This window comes from Dasypus novemcinctus, chromosome 10 (assembly GCF_030445035.2).
Source record: "Dasypus novemcinctus isolate mDasNov1 chromosome 10, mDasNov1.1.hap2, whole genome shotgun sequence".
NCBI classification, from domain to species: Eukaryota; Metazoa; Chordata; class Mammalia; order Cingulata; family Dasypodidae; genus Dasypus; species Dasypus novemcinctus.
In genome coordinates, this window is record NC_080682.1 from 9,702,160 (window position 1) to 9,719,761 (window position 17,602).

The following is a 17,602-nucleotide window of genomic DNA, read 5'->3' on the forward strand; positions in this document are numbered from 1 at the left end:
TGAATTGTAAGAGTTCTTTATGTATTCCAGATATTAAACCCTTATCAGATATATGATTTACAAATAGTTTCTCCCATTCTTTAAGCTGTCTTTTCACTTTCTTACTAATGTCCTTTAATTTACAAAAGTATTTAATTTTTATGAAGTGCTATTTATGTTTTTATTTTGTTGCACAATCCCAAAACCTATTGCCTACTACAAGGGCTTAAAGATATTCCTTATGTTTTCTTTTCTTTTTTTTTTTTTTTAAGGAGGTCCTGGGACTGAACCCGGGACCTCATACATGGGAAGCAGGCACTCAACCACTGAGCTACATCTGCTCCCCTTTATGCTTTGTTGTAAGAGTTTTACAGAATAAAACTATTAGTAGTTTATAGCTCTTTTATTTAGGTCATTGATCCAGTTTGAAGTAATTGAATTAATGTGGTAGGGATCCACATTCATTCTTTAGAATATGAATTTCCAGTTGTCCCAGCATCATTTGTTGAAGGGACTATTCTTTCTCCATTGAATGGACTTGGCACCCTTGTCAAAACTCAACTAGCCATAGATATATGGATTTAACTCTGAACTTTCAATTCTATTCCATTCGTTTATATGCCTATCCTTATGCCAGTACCACACTGTTTTTGTTTTGTGTGTGTGTGTTTTTTAAGATTTATTTCTTCCCCTCCCCCTCATTGTTTTGCACTTGCTGTGTCTATTTGCTGTGTCTGCTCATCTTCTCTTTAGGAGGTACCAGGAACCGAACCTGGGACCTTCCATGTGGGAGAGAAGTACCCAATCACTTGAGCCACCTCAACTCCCTGCTTTGTTGTCTCTCGTCTTTCCTCTTTGTGTCTCCTTGTTGCATCATCTTGTTGCATCCGTTCACCATGCCTGCACATCATGCCACCTTGCTGTCTTGCTCTTCTTCTCCAGCAGGTACCAGGAACCAAACCCCAGACCTCCCATGTGGTAGGCAGAAGCTCAATCTTTTGAGCCACATCTACTTCCTCCACATTGTTTTAATTATTGTGGCTTTGTAGTAAGTTTGAAATGAGGAAATATGAATCTTCCAACTTTGTTTTGGTTATTTGGGGCTCCTTGCAATTCCATGTGATTTGGAGGATCAACTTTTCCATTTCTGCCAAAAAGGCTACTAGAATTTTGATATAGATTTCTCTGAATTTATAGATTGCTCTAGGTACAATTAATATCTTAACGATATTCAGTCACACAATCCATGAACATAGGATCTCTTCATTTATTTAGGTCTCCTTTCATTTCTTTCAGCAGTATTTTGTAGTTTTCAGATGTGCAAGTTTTCAACTCCATAGTTAAATTTATTCCTACGGGGAGTGGGGCATATGGGAATCCCATATATATATATTTATTTTATTTTATTTTATTGCCTCTCCTTGCCACCTGCACTCGCTATCTGCTCTCTGTGTCCATTCACTGCATGTTCTTCTGTGTCTGCTTGTCTTCTCTTCTCATCTTCTCTTTAGGAAGCACCAGGAACCGATCCTGGGACCTCTGATAGGGGAGAGATGCCCTCAATCACTTGAGCCACCTCAGCTCCTGGGTTTGTTTTTCTCTCATTGTCTTTCCTCTGTGTCTCTTTTTTGTTGTGTCATCTTGTTGTGTCAGTTCACAGTGCAAGGCAGCTCTTTGCAGGGTGAGCCAGCTCGCCTTCACCAGGAGGCCCCGGGGAACCAAACCCAGGACCTCCTATATGGTAGATGGGAGCCCAATCTCTTGAACCAAATCCACTTCCTGCCCTATATTGTTTACGTAACATTTTTGTAATTTAAAGTATTTTTTTAAAAAATTTTAAAAAAGTCTTAAAAAAATAAAAGCCGTCAGCACCAGTAGTCAGCCATCAAGCTCAGAAAGCAGCTAGTTGCTCCTCAGGTCTGGCACAACACACCCGCTACCACTGGGAGCGGCCACTGCTCCCTCCAAGAGCACAAGTGGAGCTCCCAGTGCTGTTTGAGAATCAGGAGCAGAAAAAGCACCCTACCCCCAAAAGTCACTCACACGCGCACAGATTTATTCCTAGGTAGTTATTCCTTTAGAGGCTATCGTAAATGGAATTGATTTCTTGATTTCCTTTTCAGATTTTTCATCACTGTGTATAGAAACCCAACTGATTTCTGTATGTTCATCTTGTACTCTGCAAATTTGCTGAATGTTAGTTCTAATACTTTTCTTATGGATTCTTTGCGATTTTCTATATATAGGATCATGTCATCTGCAAATAGGGATATGTTGACTTCTTCCTTTCCAGTTTGGATGACTTTTATTTCTTTCTCCTGTCTATTGGCTCTGGCTAGAACTTGCAGTACAATGTTGAATAACAGTTGTGACAGCAGGCATCCATATCTTACTCCTGATCTTTCAGTCTCTCACCACTGAGTATGATATTTGCTGTGGACTTTCATAAATGCCCTTTATTGTGTTGAGAAACTTCCTGTCTCCTGTTAGTTTACTGAGTGTTTTTGTCATGAGAGGATGTTGGATTTCATCAAATGCCTTTTTTGCATCAGTTGAGATGATCATGTGGTATTTTCCTTCATTCCATGAATGTGGTATATTACATTGATTTATTTTCTTATATTGAGCCATTCTTGCATTCCTGGAATAAATCCCCTGCCTTGGTTGTGATGCAGTGTTAGACTCCATTTTCCAGTATTTTGCTGAGGATTTTCACATCTATTTTCATAAGAGATTCTGGTCTGTAATTTTCTTTTCTTGTGCTATCTTTATCTAGCTTTGGTATCAGGGTAATGCTGGCCTCATAGAATGAGTTAGGAAGTAAAACTTCCTCTTCCATTTTTTGGAAGAGTTTGAGAAAGATTGGTGTTCATTGTCTTTAAATGTTTGGTGGAATTCAGCAGTGAACTACCTGGTCCTGAACTTTTCCTCCTTGGAAGTTTGTGATTACCTCTCCAATCTCTTTACTTTCCATAGGTCTGTTGACATTTTCTATTTCTTCTTGCTTCAGGTTAGGTAATCTGTATGTTTCTAGGAATTTGTCTATTTCTAGTTTTTCAGTATGTAACTGTTCATAATGCCTTTTTTAAAAATATATTTATTTATTTATTTTCCCCCCTTCCCCTCCTCCTGCCCTGCTGTTTTTGCTGTCTGTGTTGTCTTCTCTTCTCATTTTCTCTCCTCTAGTATTCACTGGAATTTGATTCTAAAGACCTCTGATGGGCAGAGAGGTTCCCTGTCAATTGCGCCACCTCAGTTTCTGGTTTCTGCTGCTCTTCACCTTGACTCTCCCCTTGTCTCTCTTTTGATGCATCATCATCTTGCCGTGTGACTTAACTTGCGTGGGGCACTGACTCAACACAAGGGCACTCAAGCGGGCACTGGCTTGCCACGTGGGCACACTTTCTCTTCTTCACCAGGAGGCTCCAGGGATCGAACCCAGGTCCTCCCATATGGTAGGTGGAAGCTCTATCAGTTGAGCCACATCTGCTTCCCCATAGTACCTTCTTATAATCCTTTTTATTTCTGTTTAGTTGGTATTAATGTCCCCACTATCATTCCTGATTTCATATTATTTTATTTTTTTAAGGATTTATTTATCCCCCTCCCCACCCTCCCTCCACCCTGTTGTCTGCTCTCTCTGTCCATTTGCTGTGTGTTCTTCTGTGTCTGCTTGTATTCTCATTAGGTGGCTCCAATCCTGGGACCTTTCTGGAGTGGGAGGAAGGTGATCATTCTCTTGCACCACCTCAGCAACCTGTTCTGCTACATCTTCTTATTGTCTCTCCTCTGTGTCTCTTGTTGTGTCATCTTGCTGCACCAGCTCTCCGCTTTCAGCCAGCACTCCTGTACAAGCGGCATTCCTGCACAGGGCGGCACTCCGTGTGGGGCGGCACTCCGGCGTGGGCCAGCTTGGCATGCAGGCCAGCTTGCCTTCACCAGGAGGCCCTGGGCATTGAACCCTGGACCTCCTGTATAGTAAATGGGAGCCCAACTGCTTGAGCCACATCCGTTTCTCTATGCCTGATTTTAGTTATTCATGTCCTCTCTTTTATTTTGTCAGTCTTGCTAAAAGTTTGTCACTTTCATTGATCTCTTCAAAAAGAAAACATTTAGTTGTATTGAGTCTCTCTATAGTTTTTCTATTCTCTGCCTCATTTATCTCTGCTCTAACCTTTACTTAATTTTTTTTCCTTCTACTAACTTTGGGTGGTTTAGTTCGCTCTTCTTGTTCTATAGATATGAAATTACACTACAGATTTATGATCTTTCTTCTTTTTTAATGTAAGCATTTAGAGCTATAAATTTCCCTCTGAGCACTGCCTTCACTGCGTCCCATAAGTTTTGAGATGTATTTTTATTTTTATTCATCTCAAGATATTTCCTAATTTTGCTTGTGATTTCTTCTTTGACCTATTAGTTGTTTAACTGCATTGTTTAATTTCCACATATTTGTAAGTTTTCCAGTTTTTCTTCTATCTATTTCTAGCTTTATTCTATTATGATCTGAGCAGATACTTTGTATGCTTTGAGTATTTTAAAATTTATTAAGGTTTAATTTGTGGCCTAATATAGGGTCTTTCCTGGAAAATGTTCCTTGTGCACTTGCAGAGAATGTGTATTCTGCTGTTGTTGGGTAGAGGGCACTACATGTGTCTGTTAGGATTAATTGGTTAATAGAGTTGTTCGAGTCCTATATTTTTTCACCAATCTACTGTTTAGATGTTCTATCCATTATTGAAAGTGGCATATTGAAGTCTCCAACTATTTTTGTAGAACTATCTATTTCTCCCTTCAATTCTGTCTATTTTTGCTTCATATATTTTGGAACTTTGTGGTGAGGCACATAAATGTCTGTAATCATTACATATCATCTTGCTAGATTGACTCTTTTATCAATATATAATCACCTTCTTTTCTGAATCAAAGTCTATTTTGACTGACAATAATTATAACCACTCCAGCTCTCATGTGATTACTGCATGCATAGAATTTTATTTTCAATTTCCTTTTGTCTTGTAGACAGTCTCTTGTAGATGGATCACGCTTTTTCATCCAATCTGCTAATATCTGTCTTTTAATAGAGGTGTTTACTCCTTTGACATTTAAGGTAATAACCGAGAAGGAGAACTTTCCTTCTGCCATTTAGCTATTTGTTTTCTCTGTCTTGTGTGTTTGTTGGTCCTCTTATTCCATTGCTACCTCTTTTTAAAAAATTTTTTATTTAGTTGCTGTTTTGTAGTGTAATTTTTTATTCCCTTTTCTTTCCTTTTCTCAATTTTTTGTTATTTTCTTAGTTATTACCTTTGAAATTACAACAAACATCTTAAATTAATAACAATCTAGTTTGACTAGTACCAACCTTGTTTCTGTAGAATACAAACTCTACTACTGTGTATATCTGCCCCCTTTCCCTGTATGTCACTATTGCATCAGATTGCATCTTTATACATTGTCTGGACATTAACATATATTTATAATTTTATGTTACACATTTGCCTATTAAGGTATATGGAGGGGGAAGCAGTTACAAAACAAAAGTACAATAATACAAAATTTTTAATTTACCAATGTATCTATCTTTATCAATGTTTTTAAATTTTCTTCTTACGGCTTCACATTACTGTCTAGTGTCTTTTTATTTCAGCCTGAAGGACTCTCCTTAGCATTTTTTGTAGGGAAGGTCTTTTGGTAATGAATTCTTTCTGCTTTAGTTTATCTGTAAATATCTTAATATAGGCTTCATTTTTTTTAAAGATTTATTTTATTTTATTTATTTATTTCTCCCCACCCCCTCATTGTTTGCACCTGCCATGTCTGTTTGTTATGTGCTGATCTTCTTTTTTTTTAGGAGACACCAATAACTGAACCCAGGACCCACTATGTGGGAGGGAGGCACCCAATCACTGGAGCCACCTCCACTCCCCGCCCTGTTATGTCTCTCACCAAGCTTTCCTCCATATGTCTCCCATTGTTCCATCCTGCTGCATCAGCCACTGTTCCAGCCTGTTGCACCAGCCCACTGTCCTGCTCGGCTCCCCAGGAGGCGCTGGGAACCAAACCTGGGCCTCCCATGTGGTAGGCAGAAGCTCAATCACTTGAGGCACATTCGCTTCCCTCTCCTTCATTTTTGAAAGACAATTTTGCCAGATATAGAATCTTGGTTGATAGGTTTCTTCCTTTAAGGACTTTAAATATGCCATCCCACTGTCTCCTGGCCTCCATTGCTTCTGATAAGAAATCTGCTGCTAATCTTACTGTGTGGTCTTTATATGTGACAAGTCACTTCTCTCTTGCTGCTTTCAAAATTCTCCCTTTGTCTTTGGATTTTAACTATTTCACTATAATGTGTCTTGGTGTAGATCTCTTAGAGTCTATCCTGCTTGGAATTTTTTGAGCTTCTGAGATGTGTATAGTCATGGTTTTCATCAGATTGGGGACATTTATGGCCATTATTTCTTTGAATACTTCTTTCTTCCCCTTTCTATCTCTCTCTTGTCCTTCTGGGACTCAAATGATGTGAATGTTAGTATGCATAATGGTGTCTCACAGGTCTCTCGGGCTCTGTTCACTTTTCTTCATTATTTTTCTCTTTCTGCTAGACATGCTGGATAATATCTATTGTCCTATCTTCAAGTTCACTGACCCTTTCCTCTACCTCTTCAAATCTGCTGTTGAATCTGTCTAGTGAGTTTTCATTTCAATTAATAATTTGCAGCTCCAAAATTTCTGTTTGGTTCCTTTTTTTATGATTTCCATCTCTTTATTTTGTTCAGTCAGTGTTTCCCCAATTCCTTTTAGTTCTTTGTCCATGAATTCCTTTAGCTAATTAAATATTTAAGATGTTTGATTTAAAGTCTTTGACTAATAATTCCTATATATGAGCATCCTCAGGGATAGTTTCTGGCCAATTCTTTTTTTCCTGTGAATAGGCCATATGTCCCTGTTTCTTTGTGTGTTTTGGAATTTTTTGTTGAGAACCAAACATCTAAGTATTTTTTTGTAACTCTGGGATTGCATTGGTGTTTTTTGTTGATGATGGCTGGAGCCATCAATTTGTGACTTTTCTCAACTATTTTTGCTTCCAAATGGGGAATGGAAAGTGTCAAGAGAAGGAAAACAAAACAAATCTGAACACGATAGGTCCTGCCTCTTTAAATCTCCTCTGCTGCTTTTCCCTGAGAGGGGTTGGAACAACGACTGCCCTCAGATGTGGACCCTGAGTCATCTGAAGTAGGATTTTAGAGGACTAGGTCCTAATAGCCCGTCCTGGCACTGGCAAGCTGCATTAGGAACCCAGGCTGCAGTCCCTACTGCTGACTGCCACATGCCTGGTGGTGGGAGGATGGTGGCCACTGGACAAGGATGAAATTCACTGCTAATGACTACACTTTACCAGCATCTTTGTCCAGCTCTTCCCTGGATGTGACACAGTGTTTCACTAGACTCCAGAGTTTCAAAATAATTAATTCAAAAAGACCCTTCCAGTTCAATAGTCATTTTGGTGGAAGGGCTGATTCCTGACCTTCGTATTTTGTCATCTTCCCACAATCCTCCAGCCTACCTTCTCTTGTCCCCCTGCTATGGGAGAAGAGCCTCTCCCCATCTGTGGCTGTGCCTGAATGAAAAGACTGAGCTCTTAGTAAAGCACTGGTCCCCGGCACTGAGACAGGTCATAAGGGGAAGTGTTTTGGGGGATGCCTGGAACATTTGCCTGGGTGCTGAGGGGTTTCTCTTCAACTGTAGGCTTTGGGAATCTCTGAACATTACCCGAATAGACAACCTGGCCCTAGGGGAGAAGCTGCAAAACCTGGTGAGACTTTCCATCCAGGACACCCTTCCTTTTTCTCAACTTCCTGCCTCCCTGCCCAGCTCCAGGGCTAGAGGGGCCTCAGACAGTCCAGCCCAGGACCTGCTGCCCACCTCTGTCCCCTGCAATCCTTTTTTTCCAGCCCAACTTGTTATATAAGAGTTTGAAGCAGGAGGAAGTAAAGGCCACTCAGGAGGGAACCCAGGCTGTCCAGGAGGCAGTGAAGGCCATCCAGGAGGCAGTGAATGTCAACCAGGGGGAAGCCCAGGCTGTCCAGAAGAAAGTAAAGGCCAACCAGGAGGCAGTGAAGGCCAACCAAGGGGAAGCCCAGGCTGTCCAAAAGGAAGTAAAGGCCAACCAGGAGGCAGTGAAGGCCAACCAGGCAGAAGCCCAGGCCGTCCAGAAGAAAGTAAAAGCCGACCAGGAGGCAGTGAAGGCCAACCAGGAGGCAGTGAAGGCCAACCAGGCGGAAGCCCAGGCTGTCCAGAAGAAAGTAAAGGCCAATCAGGAGGCAGTGAAGGCCAACCAGGCGGAAGCCCAGGCTGTCCAGAAGAAAGTAAAGGCCAACCAGGAGACAGTGAAGGCCAACCAGGAGGCAGTGAAGGCCAACCAGGCAGAAGCCCAGGCTGTTCAGAAGAAAGTAAAGGCCAACCAGGAGGCAGTGAAGGCCAACCAAGGGGAAGCCCAGGCTGTCCAAAAGGAAGTAAAAGCCAACCAGGGGGCAGTGAAGGCCAACCAGGCGAAAGCCCAGTCTGTCCAGGAGAAGGTAAAGGCCAATCAGGAGGCAGTGAAGACCAACCAGGGGGAAGCCCAGGCTGTTCAGAAGGAAGTAAAGGCTGACCAGGAGGCAGTGAAGGCCATCCAGGAGGGAACCCAGACCATCCAGGGGGATGCCCAGGCTGTCCAGGAGGAAGCAAAGATCATCCGGGAGGAAGTAAAGGCCATCCAGGAGGGAGCCCAGGCCATCCAGGAGGAAGTAAAGGCCATTCAGGGGGAGGCCCAGGTCACCCAAAAGGCAGTGCTGTTCCAGGTCCATGGGCAGCAGCACAGTGACTTTGGGGAAGGAGAGCGCGGCTGCTCAGTGCTGCTCACTCCATCTCCCCATGCCCCACAGCAACCCTGCTCCCAGAAGGCAGCACTGCTCATCCTGTTGCCTGACCCTCCCCACAACCGCAGAAACCAATGTCCGCCCTGGCCAGGCCGAAGTCTGGAGACCAGACAACTCCTTGGGACGCCCCACCATCAGCTCCTCTCCAAGTCCCAGCAATAAACTTCTCTGCAGCTGAGTGCCAGCGCCGTGTCTGTGGGTCCTGGGAGTTGGGGGTAGGGGTGGGGGCAAATAGGAGGCCAGCAGCTCACCCTCCAGCCTCCCCCACTTCCCTACATCCCCAGGGGCCCTGAGTCTCCACGCCCAGAGGAGGTTCCAGGTCAGATTGTTGTCATGGCAGGTTCCAGGTCAGATTGTTGTCATCGCTCAAAGGACGCTGTCCTGGAGATAAGCTCTGGGGAAGGGCTGGAAAGGGGCACCCTCCCCCTGAGGATCAAAGCCCCAGCTCTCACTCCAAAGGGCAGAAAGAGACTAGGGAGGGGAAGGCAGAGCTACTACCCACCATGGACTTGGACTTGCGTAGCCCTCCCCTTTGTAAGTCAGTTGGGGAAGGGGGAGGAGCTCCCCCAGGCCCAACTTTCTTCAGCCCAGGAGATGCATTTAGATGTTTAATTTCCACCCCTACTAGAGAGCCCTCTGGCCCAGGGCCTCCCGGGGTCTCCTACGAGTGCCCCCCTTCACCAACGGGACTCTCCCAGGGCCGCAGCTCCTCCCACCCCTTGCCGCCCCTGCCTCACCCTCCGCAGGGCTGGCCACCTGGCACCTGAGCTGGGTGCCTGGGTTCCCAGATGGGGGTCACCGCCCCCTGGCCACCCAACAGGTCCGCAGGTACCCAACCAGCCTTGCTGCCCCCAGCGTCTGTCCAATCCAGGTGAGTCTAGGAGTCCTGTCCTTCCTGGGGTGACGTGTGTGGTCAGTGTACAATTTTCCAAAGCTTAGGAATGACTCCCATACAGAGACAGTGAGCATGCTTCGGTTTGTTTATTTTAACCAATTAATGAGGGAACCAGCCAGAGGAGAAAACCAATTTAAAGGCGGCTACAAGAAATTGACACATTCATAGTCAATGGGAAAAGCCAATAAGGAATCCCAAATAAGATTGCTAAGTTAGATACAAAATGGATGTTGGAGATTTGGACCCGAAGGGTATCGGGAATGAAAGAAAGAGAAAAGGGAGAAGGAAACAAAGAGAAAGAACAGAAAAGGGAGAAGGAAACAAAGAGAAAGAACAGAAAAGGGAGAAGGAAACAAAGAGAAAGAACAGAAAAGGGAGAAGGAAACAAAGAGAAAGAACAAGAGAGCTGGGATCAGGGGGTCTGTGAGTAATGACTCCTCAGACTACTTTATTGTTCACAAGGGGCTCTATATATACCCCAGTCCACACGGGTAGAAGCAGCAACATGCAGTTATAACTATCAACATTACTCATAGTCTAAGGAATAAAAAAATCTTATCTCAAGGTACAAAGATAAGTGTTCTATTTACTACACAAATGTTATCTGCTCATCTTTTCTTTCAGCCTTTCACAGCTTCAACCTGTTTGCCAGGGAACTCTTAATTACCACATTCCTTAGATTGCAAGCGTAGCCAGGGAGACAGCATGTCTCTCCTTGAGAGGCCACTGTGCCTCAGTTTCCAACAATGGGTTAATACCCTACAGGGCAATTTTTGAACAGTCCCATAACTGTGAAGGTTGTATTATTTCCTGAGCCAAAATCCTGTGCATCTTCATCAGTTTTCTACAAGGTACCATCTAACTTTACAGGCCCTAACCAGTAGGCGAGGATGAGTCAAGCAGAATTCCCTCATTGATCTTCTTTATGACCTCAGGATGCTCTCTTTGCTCTCTGCCCAAGTTTTGAATGATTTTTCTTTAGCAAGCATCTGGAGGTGGTTTTCTGCAGACTGTGGTGGGTGAGGACTGTCTGAGGAGGTGACAAGAAGGACCTTAGTGGCTCCTCAGCCCTGGGACTGAGTCTGCCCCATGGCCTGGCACCAGAGGGAACCAGGCTCAGGAATGGACTCACAGACACCAAACTCCTCAGAGCTGGATGTCGCAACCAGATATCAAGTTGTATTAATGTTCAGTGGAGCTGGGACTGTGGGTGTTGGGTTGGGGGGAGGGGGCTTGAACAATAGGAGCACCGTGGATCCCCAAGTGGCTGATGCCCCCATTCCCAGTGCAGGGAAACTCCGGTGTGTGGCCCCTCCTCAGACCCGGCTTGGCCAGACCCCTCGGGACCACGCCCCACTCTTCCGTCTTTCTTCACTTGTGACGCTTTGGTTCCGTCAGGAGCTGAGGGAGCATCTCTGACTCAGCAGCCCCCTCCCCCACAGCTCCTCCCTACTCACCTGGACAGCCCTCGGGGTCCCAGGACACCCCACCCACCTACTTCCTGACCAGTCCTTGGCTGGGGGCTAGTGGCCCAGCTGGACAATGGCTGCCTTGCCATTTTCCTGAGAGGAATCACACGACACGCAGATTTAAGCGTTGAAGACCTGTCGACAAGATGCAGTCATCACTTTGGTCCCATTTGAGCCCGTTTCCTCCCAAAGCCGCAGCACCTCAGCCTGGGAACGCAAGTGTGGGGACGCGGACGCGGCCGGGGTGCTGGGAATCAAGGCTCTGATGGAGCCCTCCCCCGGGAGCTCTCAACCACAGAAGGGCTGAGCAGCGCCCGGCAGCGCCTGCGGCCCCGCCGCCCAGCCCCCGCTCCGCCGCCACCCGGCCTCTCCTGCTGGCCCCGCGTCCTAGCAGGGCAGCAGCCCCTTTCGACGACGGGAGATCCCACGCTGAGCTGCCAGGGCCCCGAGGCATTCCGGGGACTCCGAGTTCACACACACGCACACGCACACGCACGCACACACGCACACACAGGCTCCCCAGAGCCTGGAGTCAGAAGAGGCTACTGCACCCGCACCCACTGGCCCCAATCCCCTGGGCCCTCTGTCATCAAGGTGCCAGGGATAGTCTGGCAGAGAAAACCCTTGTGCCCTTCAGGGTACCATCTCAGACAGGGGACATCTGTCCTGCCTGGCAACTGAGGGGGTGTAGCTGTGGGCAGAAGGGCACATACTCTGCAGCCCAGCCCCTTGGGTTCTCGGCTCGGCTCCCCACTTACTAGCTGCGTAACCTTCGCCCAGGGACTGCACACGCTTTTACATCGGTAAAACGGAGTTAATAATAGTTGACTAGGGAAACGGACTTTGGCCCAGTGGTTAGGGCGTCCGTCTACCATATGGGAGGTCCGCGGTTCAAACCCCGGGCCTCCTTGACCCGTGTGGAGCTGGCCATGCGCAGTGCTGATGCGCGCAAGGAGTGCCGTGCCACGCAAGGGTGTCCCCCGCGTGGGGGAGCCCCACGCGCAAGGAGTGCGCCCGTGAAGAAAGCCGCCCAGCGTGAAAAGAGAGAGCAGCCTGCCCAGGAATGGCACCGCCCACACTTCCCGTGCCGCTGACGACAACAGAAGCGGACAAAGAAACAAGACGCAGCAAATAGACACCAAGAACAGACAACCAGGGGAGGGGAGGAATTAAATAAATAAATAAATCTTATAAAAAAAAAAAAAATAGTTGACTAATCTAGTGCATGTCACGTGCTTAAAACAGGGCTTGGCATGCTGGGAGCACCCGGGGGGGGGGGCTGGCAATTGTTGCCCCATGCGATGGTTTGAAGCTGTGTGGACCCCCAAAAGGTATGTTCTTAAAGTTAATCCACTCCTGTGGGTGTGGCCCCTTGGTAAGCAGCATCTGCTGGTGAGTAGATCTTAAGGTGTGGCCCACTTCATTTGGGGGGGGTCTTAATCCTCTTACTGGAGCCCCTTATAAGAGAATGAAACTGGAGGAAGAGAGAAAGTCATGGATGCAAGAAGTGGAAAGCACTGGAACCTGGAAGAGAAGGGAGGGGCCGGCAGGTGCCGCCGTGAGCCTTGCCATGTGACAGAGGAGTCTGGGAACCGCAGCACCCCATCTTTGGGGAGAAAGCATCGCCTTGATGATTTGGACATTTTTCATGGCCTCAAAATTGTAAGCTTGTAAGCTAATACATTCACACAGTTAAAAGCCAACCCATTTGGGAAGCGGCTGTGGCTCAATCAGTTGGGCTCCCGCCTACCATATGGGAGGCCCTGGGTTCGCGTCCCAGGGCCTCCTTGTGAAGGCAAGCTCGCCCACACGCCATGGAGTGCTGCCCGGCCTACCAGCGCCACGGAGAGCCAACTCAGCAAGAAAAAGGGAGACAAGCAAAAAACACAGAAGAGTGCACAGCGAATGGACAGAGAGCAGACAACAAGCAAGCCACAAGGGTGGGGAATAAATAAAAATAAATACAGAACCAGAAGAATGCACAGCAAATGGACACGAGTACACAGCAAGCAAAAAAGCCACAAGGGGCGGGGAGGGAATAAAAAAATTAAAATTAAAAAATTAAAAAAAAAAAAGCCAACCCATTTTATGGTACCTGCTTTGCGCAGCTTTATCAAACCAGAACCTCTGGCCTCCAGTGGCTCTACCCGACCAGGCCTCGGACCTGGCTCCAGGGGCCCAGTGGAGGCCGGGTGGAGTGCCCGTGCTCTCAGAAGACCCCCTCCCCCTGCCCAGCCCAAAGGACCTGCTATTCCCACCCGAGAGGATGCCCAGATCCTGCGGCCTGACACGTCATCCTCCATCCCAATGCTTCGTCTTCTGGAAACATCCACTTCTGGAGGTTGCTTAGCTCCCATGAGGGCATCCCGTGATGCAGGCTCCTGCCTGTGGCTGGCTCGGCAAGCCTGTCGGGGCTTCTTCGGGGTTCTGTGCCCATCTTTTGTGGCTCCCATAGCTGCCCTGGATGCCAGACGGCCCAGGAATTGAGCTTCCCTGGTTTAGGTCCGCTCCGCCTTTCATTCGTTCTACAATTACGCACTGAGTGCCTAGTATGTGCCAGCCCTGTTCTGGGTTCCGGGGACTCTGCAGTGAATAAAACAGACACATGTCCCTGCCCTGGTGGAACTCACATTCCAGGAGGGGGTGACAAGAAATAATTATAAGCCAGAGGGTGTTAGATGTAATGGAGGAAAATGAAGCAGGAGAGGGGCGAGCACGCCTGGGAAAGGGGAAGGAATGCTACTGTAGACGGAATGGAGAGGGGCGCTCCCACTGAGAAGTGACATCTGGGCAAAGACTGAGAGAGGGAGCCCTGAGGATAGCCGAGGGGCATTGCTCCAGGGGACAAGAGCAACCGATATGAAGGCAGGAACATGCATGGGGGGTTCAAGGACAGCCAGAGGCCAGAGGGGCTGGACCCATGAACTCGGAGGAGAGAGGTGGGAGGTGAGGTCGGAGACAGGCAGGCTTCTGCGGCCCCGCGACGCTGTTGACTCTTACTCTGAGTGAGAAAGGAGTCTTGAGGGCTGCGGGCCCAGGCCTGGCCTGGCCTGACTTGTAGTTTACAAAAATGACTGCCTGCTGCCTTGAAAATGGGCTAAAGGGAACAGGAAGGGCGTCAGAAAGATCCGCTAAGAGGCTGCTGCAAGAACGCAAGGGGGAAAGGATGGCGGCCTGGACTGGTGGTGACAGCGAGGGTGACGAGCAGCTGGCTCTGGTTTATTGTGAAGGCAGAGCCAACAGAATATACTCCTAGATTGGAGGTGGAGTGTGAGAAAAGAAGAGAGAAACCATGACTCCAAGCTCATTGGTCTGAGTGCCTAGAAGGATGGAGCTGCCTTTAGCTAAACTGGAACCTACGGGAGGGAGAGGTTTGAGGAGAAAGATGAGGGGCTAAGTTTGGGGCGTGATAAATATGAGATGCCTCCTGATCCCCCAAGTGTAGGTGTAAAGGAGGCAGCTGGAGACACAGGACTGCTGTGGGCTATTGATGTATAATACATTTCGTAATTTGTAATAGTTATCCACTGCTGCGTAACAAATTACTTCAAAATTCAACAGCTTAAAACCATAAATATTTATTTATTACTCCCATAGTTTTTACAAGTTAGGAATTTGAAAATAGCTTGATTGGGTAGTTCTGGCTCAGGGGCTCGTGGGAAGAAAACCAGATGAGTGTGAGGTCCTGAGCCAAGTGTGGAGGAGGACTGAGTGATCCACGGTAACAAATGCTGCTGCCAAGTCAAGGGAGAAAAGGGCAGAATCAGCCACTAGATACAGCAACATGGAGGAAAACTGCCCACTTGAGCAGTTTTAGTGGAGTGGTGGCTTCAAAGGAGACTGTGAGAAGAGGAACTAGAGTCCAGTTCCTGGAGGAGCAAGTGGGATCAAATTTTTTTTTAAAGATGGGAGGCATAAATGGATACTTTAGGCAGATAGAAATGATCCACTAAAAAAAGGAGTAGAGGGAAACGGACTTTGGCCCAGTGGTTAGGGCGTCCGTCTACCATATGGGAGGTCCGCGGTTCAAACCCCGGGCCTCCTTGACCCGTGTGGAGCTGGCCATGCGCAGCGCTGATGCGCGCAAGGAGTGCCGCGCCACGCAGGGGTGTTCCCCGCGTGGGGGAGCCCCATGCGCAAGGAGTGCACCCGTGAGGAAAGCCGCCCAGCGTGAAAAGAAAGAGCAGCCTGCCCAGGAATGGCGCCGCCCACACTTCCCGTGCCGCTGACGACAACAGAAGCGGACAAAGAAACAAGACGCAGCAAATAGACACCAAGAACAGACAACCAGGGGAGGGGGGGAATTAAATAAATAAATAAACCTTTAAAAAAAAAAAAGGAGTAGAGAGAAGCGGTTGTGGCTCAAATGAGAGAGAGCGTCCACCTACCATATGGAGGATGCAGGGTTCGATACCCAGGGCCTCCTGACCTGTGTGGAGCTGGCCCATGTGCAGTGCTGATGCACACAAGGAGTGCCGTGCCACGCAGGGGTGTCCCCCACATAGGGGAGCCCCACGCACAAGGCGTGCACCCTGCAAGGAGAGCCACCCCATGTGAAAAAAAGCACAGTCTGCCCAGGCGTGGCGCCGCACACACAGCTGATGCAGCAAGATGATGCAATTAAAAAGAGACGCGGTTTCCCGGTGCTGCCTGACAATGCAAGCAGACACAGAAGAACACACAGCGAATGGACACAGAAAACAGACAACGGGGGGGAAAGGGGAGAGAAATAAATAAAATAAATCTTAAAAAAAAAAAAAAGGAGTAGAAGAGTAGGAGACAGTGGGCAGATGTGCTGAGGCCACTTCGGTGGACTAGCGAGAGGGGGCCGGGCCCTGGGCACAAGGGCAGGGAGTGGCCTTAAAGGCGGCTGTGGCAGGTCATCCACGTAACAGGCGAGAGGGACAAAAAGATGGGCTGGGGGGGGTCGCTCCCACGGTGCAAGTTCCCGCTGCTTGCCTCTGATTCTTAGTGAAACAGGAAGCCGGCAGCGTGCTTCAGAGCGTGGGGACACCGTGCTGGGGACTTGAGAAGAGGGTATGGAAGAGTCATCTGGGAGCCCGGAGAGCCAGCAGGAGGGCCGAGAGGGGGTGTGCGGGGCTCGTGATCACAGCTTTGGGGCCGCCGAGCCATGGGCGTTTCCAGGTGCAAGCGCGCAGGTGCGGAGCAGGTGAGAGCTGGCTGTTAGCAGGTTGCGGTTTTTCCCAGCCGACGTGACCACAGCAAAGCGGATCAAGAGGGTTTGCAAGGGACTTCAACAGGGCAAGGAGGAGGGTGAGAACACGTGGGAGGTGACAGGCGGTGGACCGGAGGGCGGACTGATGGACGGTGGGGGGGGCCTCAAGAGCCACTGCAGTCAGAGCGGTCAAGCGCCCGGGGGCTGGGGGGGGCTGGGAAGCTGGAAGGAGGGTCGTCGGCCTTAGCTGTCTCGTGACCTCCATCCACGCCTGCAGGACACGTCCAGGGAGGGACCCCACACAACCCCGCGAGGTGGCAGAAGGAAAACCCATCAAGTTTGGATCTGGGGCTGGCAGCAGCGTAGACCCCAGCTGACCCCCCGGCCCGGGCTGGGTTTCTTGGGGGCTGCACACACGGGTGTCCCCACGCTCAGACGAAAGCTGCGCCCGGGGTGGAGTCGCCCACCCAGGTGTCCCGCACTCGTGTCAGCTGGCGCTTCTGTACCTTCCTGCGTTCAAGGGGCCAGCCCCTTCCTGGGGGGCCTGGGTGCGGTGGGCTGCGGGGCTGCGGCCCTAAGGCATCCCCCCCCCCCCCCCCCCCCCCCCCCCGCGTCTGTCCCCAACACACCCGCCGGCCTTGGCGCCTGCTGCCTGCCTGGCGGTGCCTGTCTCCCTGGGGCGGCGCAAGGACAGTGCGCTCCCCCCCATGGGCTTCTGATAAGATCCAAGGTCATACTTGGGGCGCTGATAAGCACCTCGAAGGGCCTCCCTATGGCCTCCTGGTGACCTCCCTGAAGTCCCCATCACACCACACCCCCGCTTCCCCCTCCCCCCCGTGTCACCCCTGCTCACCAAGGACCGGGGCACGGCGGGGAGGGAGCTGGTGTCGGCAAAATGGGGTTGTGAGCGGGAAGGGAGCCTGCTCCGAGAGGGGGGCTGCAAAAGGACACCCCCACACCTCCCATCATCCACCCAGGCCCGGCACCCCCAGCTCTTCAGGCATGTGGGGGCCAGTTACTGGGCTGTGGCCGGGGGCCTCCCAGCCCGCCCGGTTCTCTGTGAGGTTGGGAAGAGGCTCCCTTTCCAAGAATCCCACCTCCCGCCATAGGGGGGACCCCCTTCAGGATAGATCCCGAGAATCCTTCTGGGGCCCCGATCTTCCTT

The 17,602-nt window shown here is 49.0% G+C and overlaps 1 protein-coding gene across 1 annotated transcript in view; it reads left to right on the top strand.

Annotated features, from left to right (window-relative positions):
* Positions 1-9,076, top strand: part of CDCA5 (cell division cycle associated 5) — a 45,062-nt gene extending 35,986 nt beyond the window's left edge. The window contains exons 9-10 of the mRNA XM_071217957.1: positions 7,726-7,792; positions 7,932-9,076. Coding sequence (XP_071074058.1) covers positions 7,726-7,792; positions 7,932-9,059 — 1,195 coding nt within the window. The 3' untranslated portion in view covers positions 9,060-9,076. The remainder of the gene's footprint in view (positions 1-7,725; positions 7,793-7,931) is intronic.
* The last annotated feature ends 8,526 nt before the right edge of the window (positions 9,077-17,602 follow it).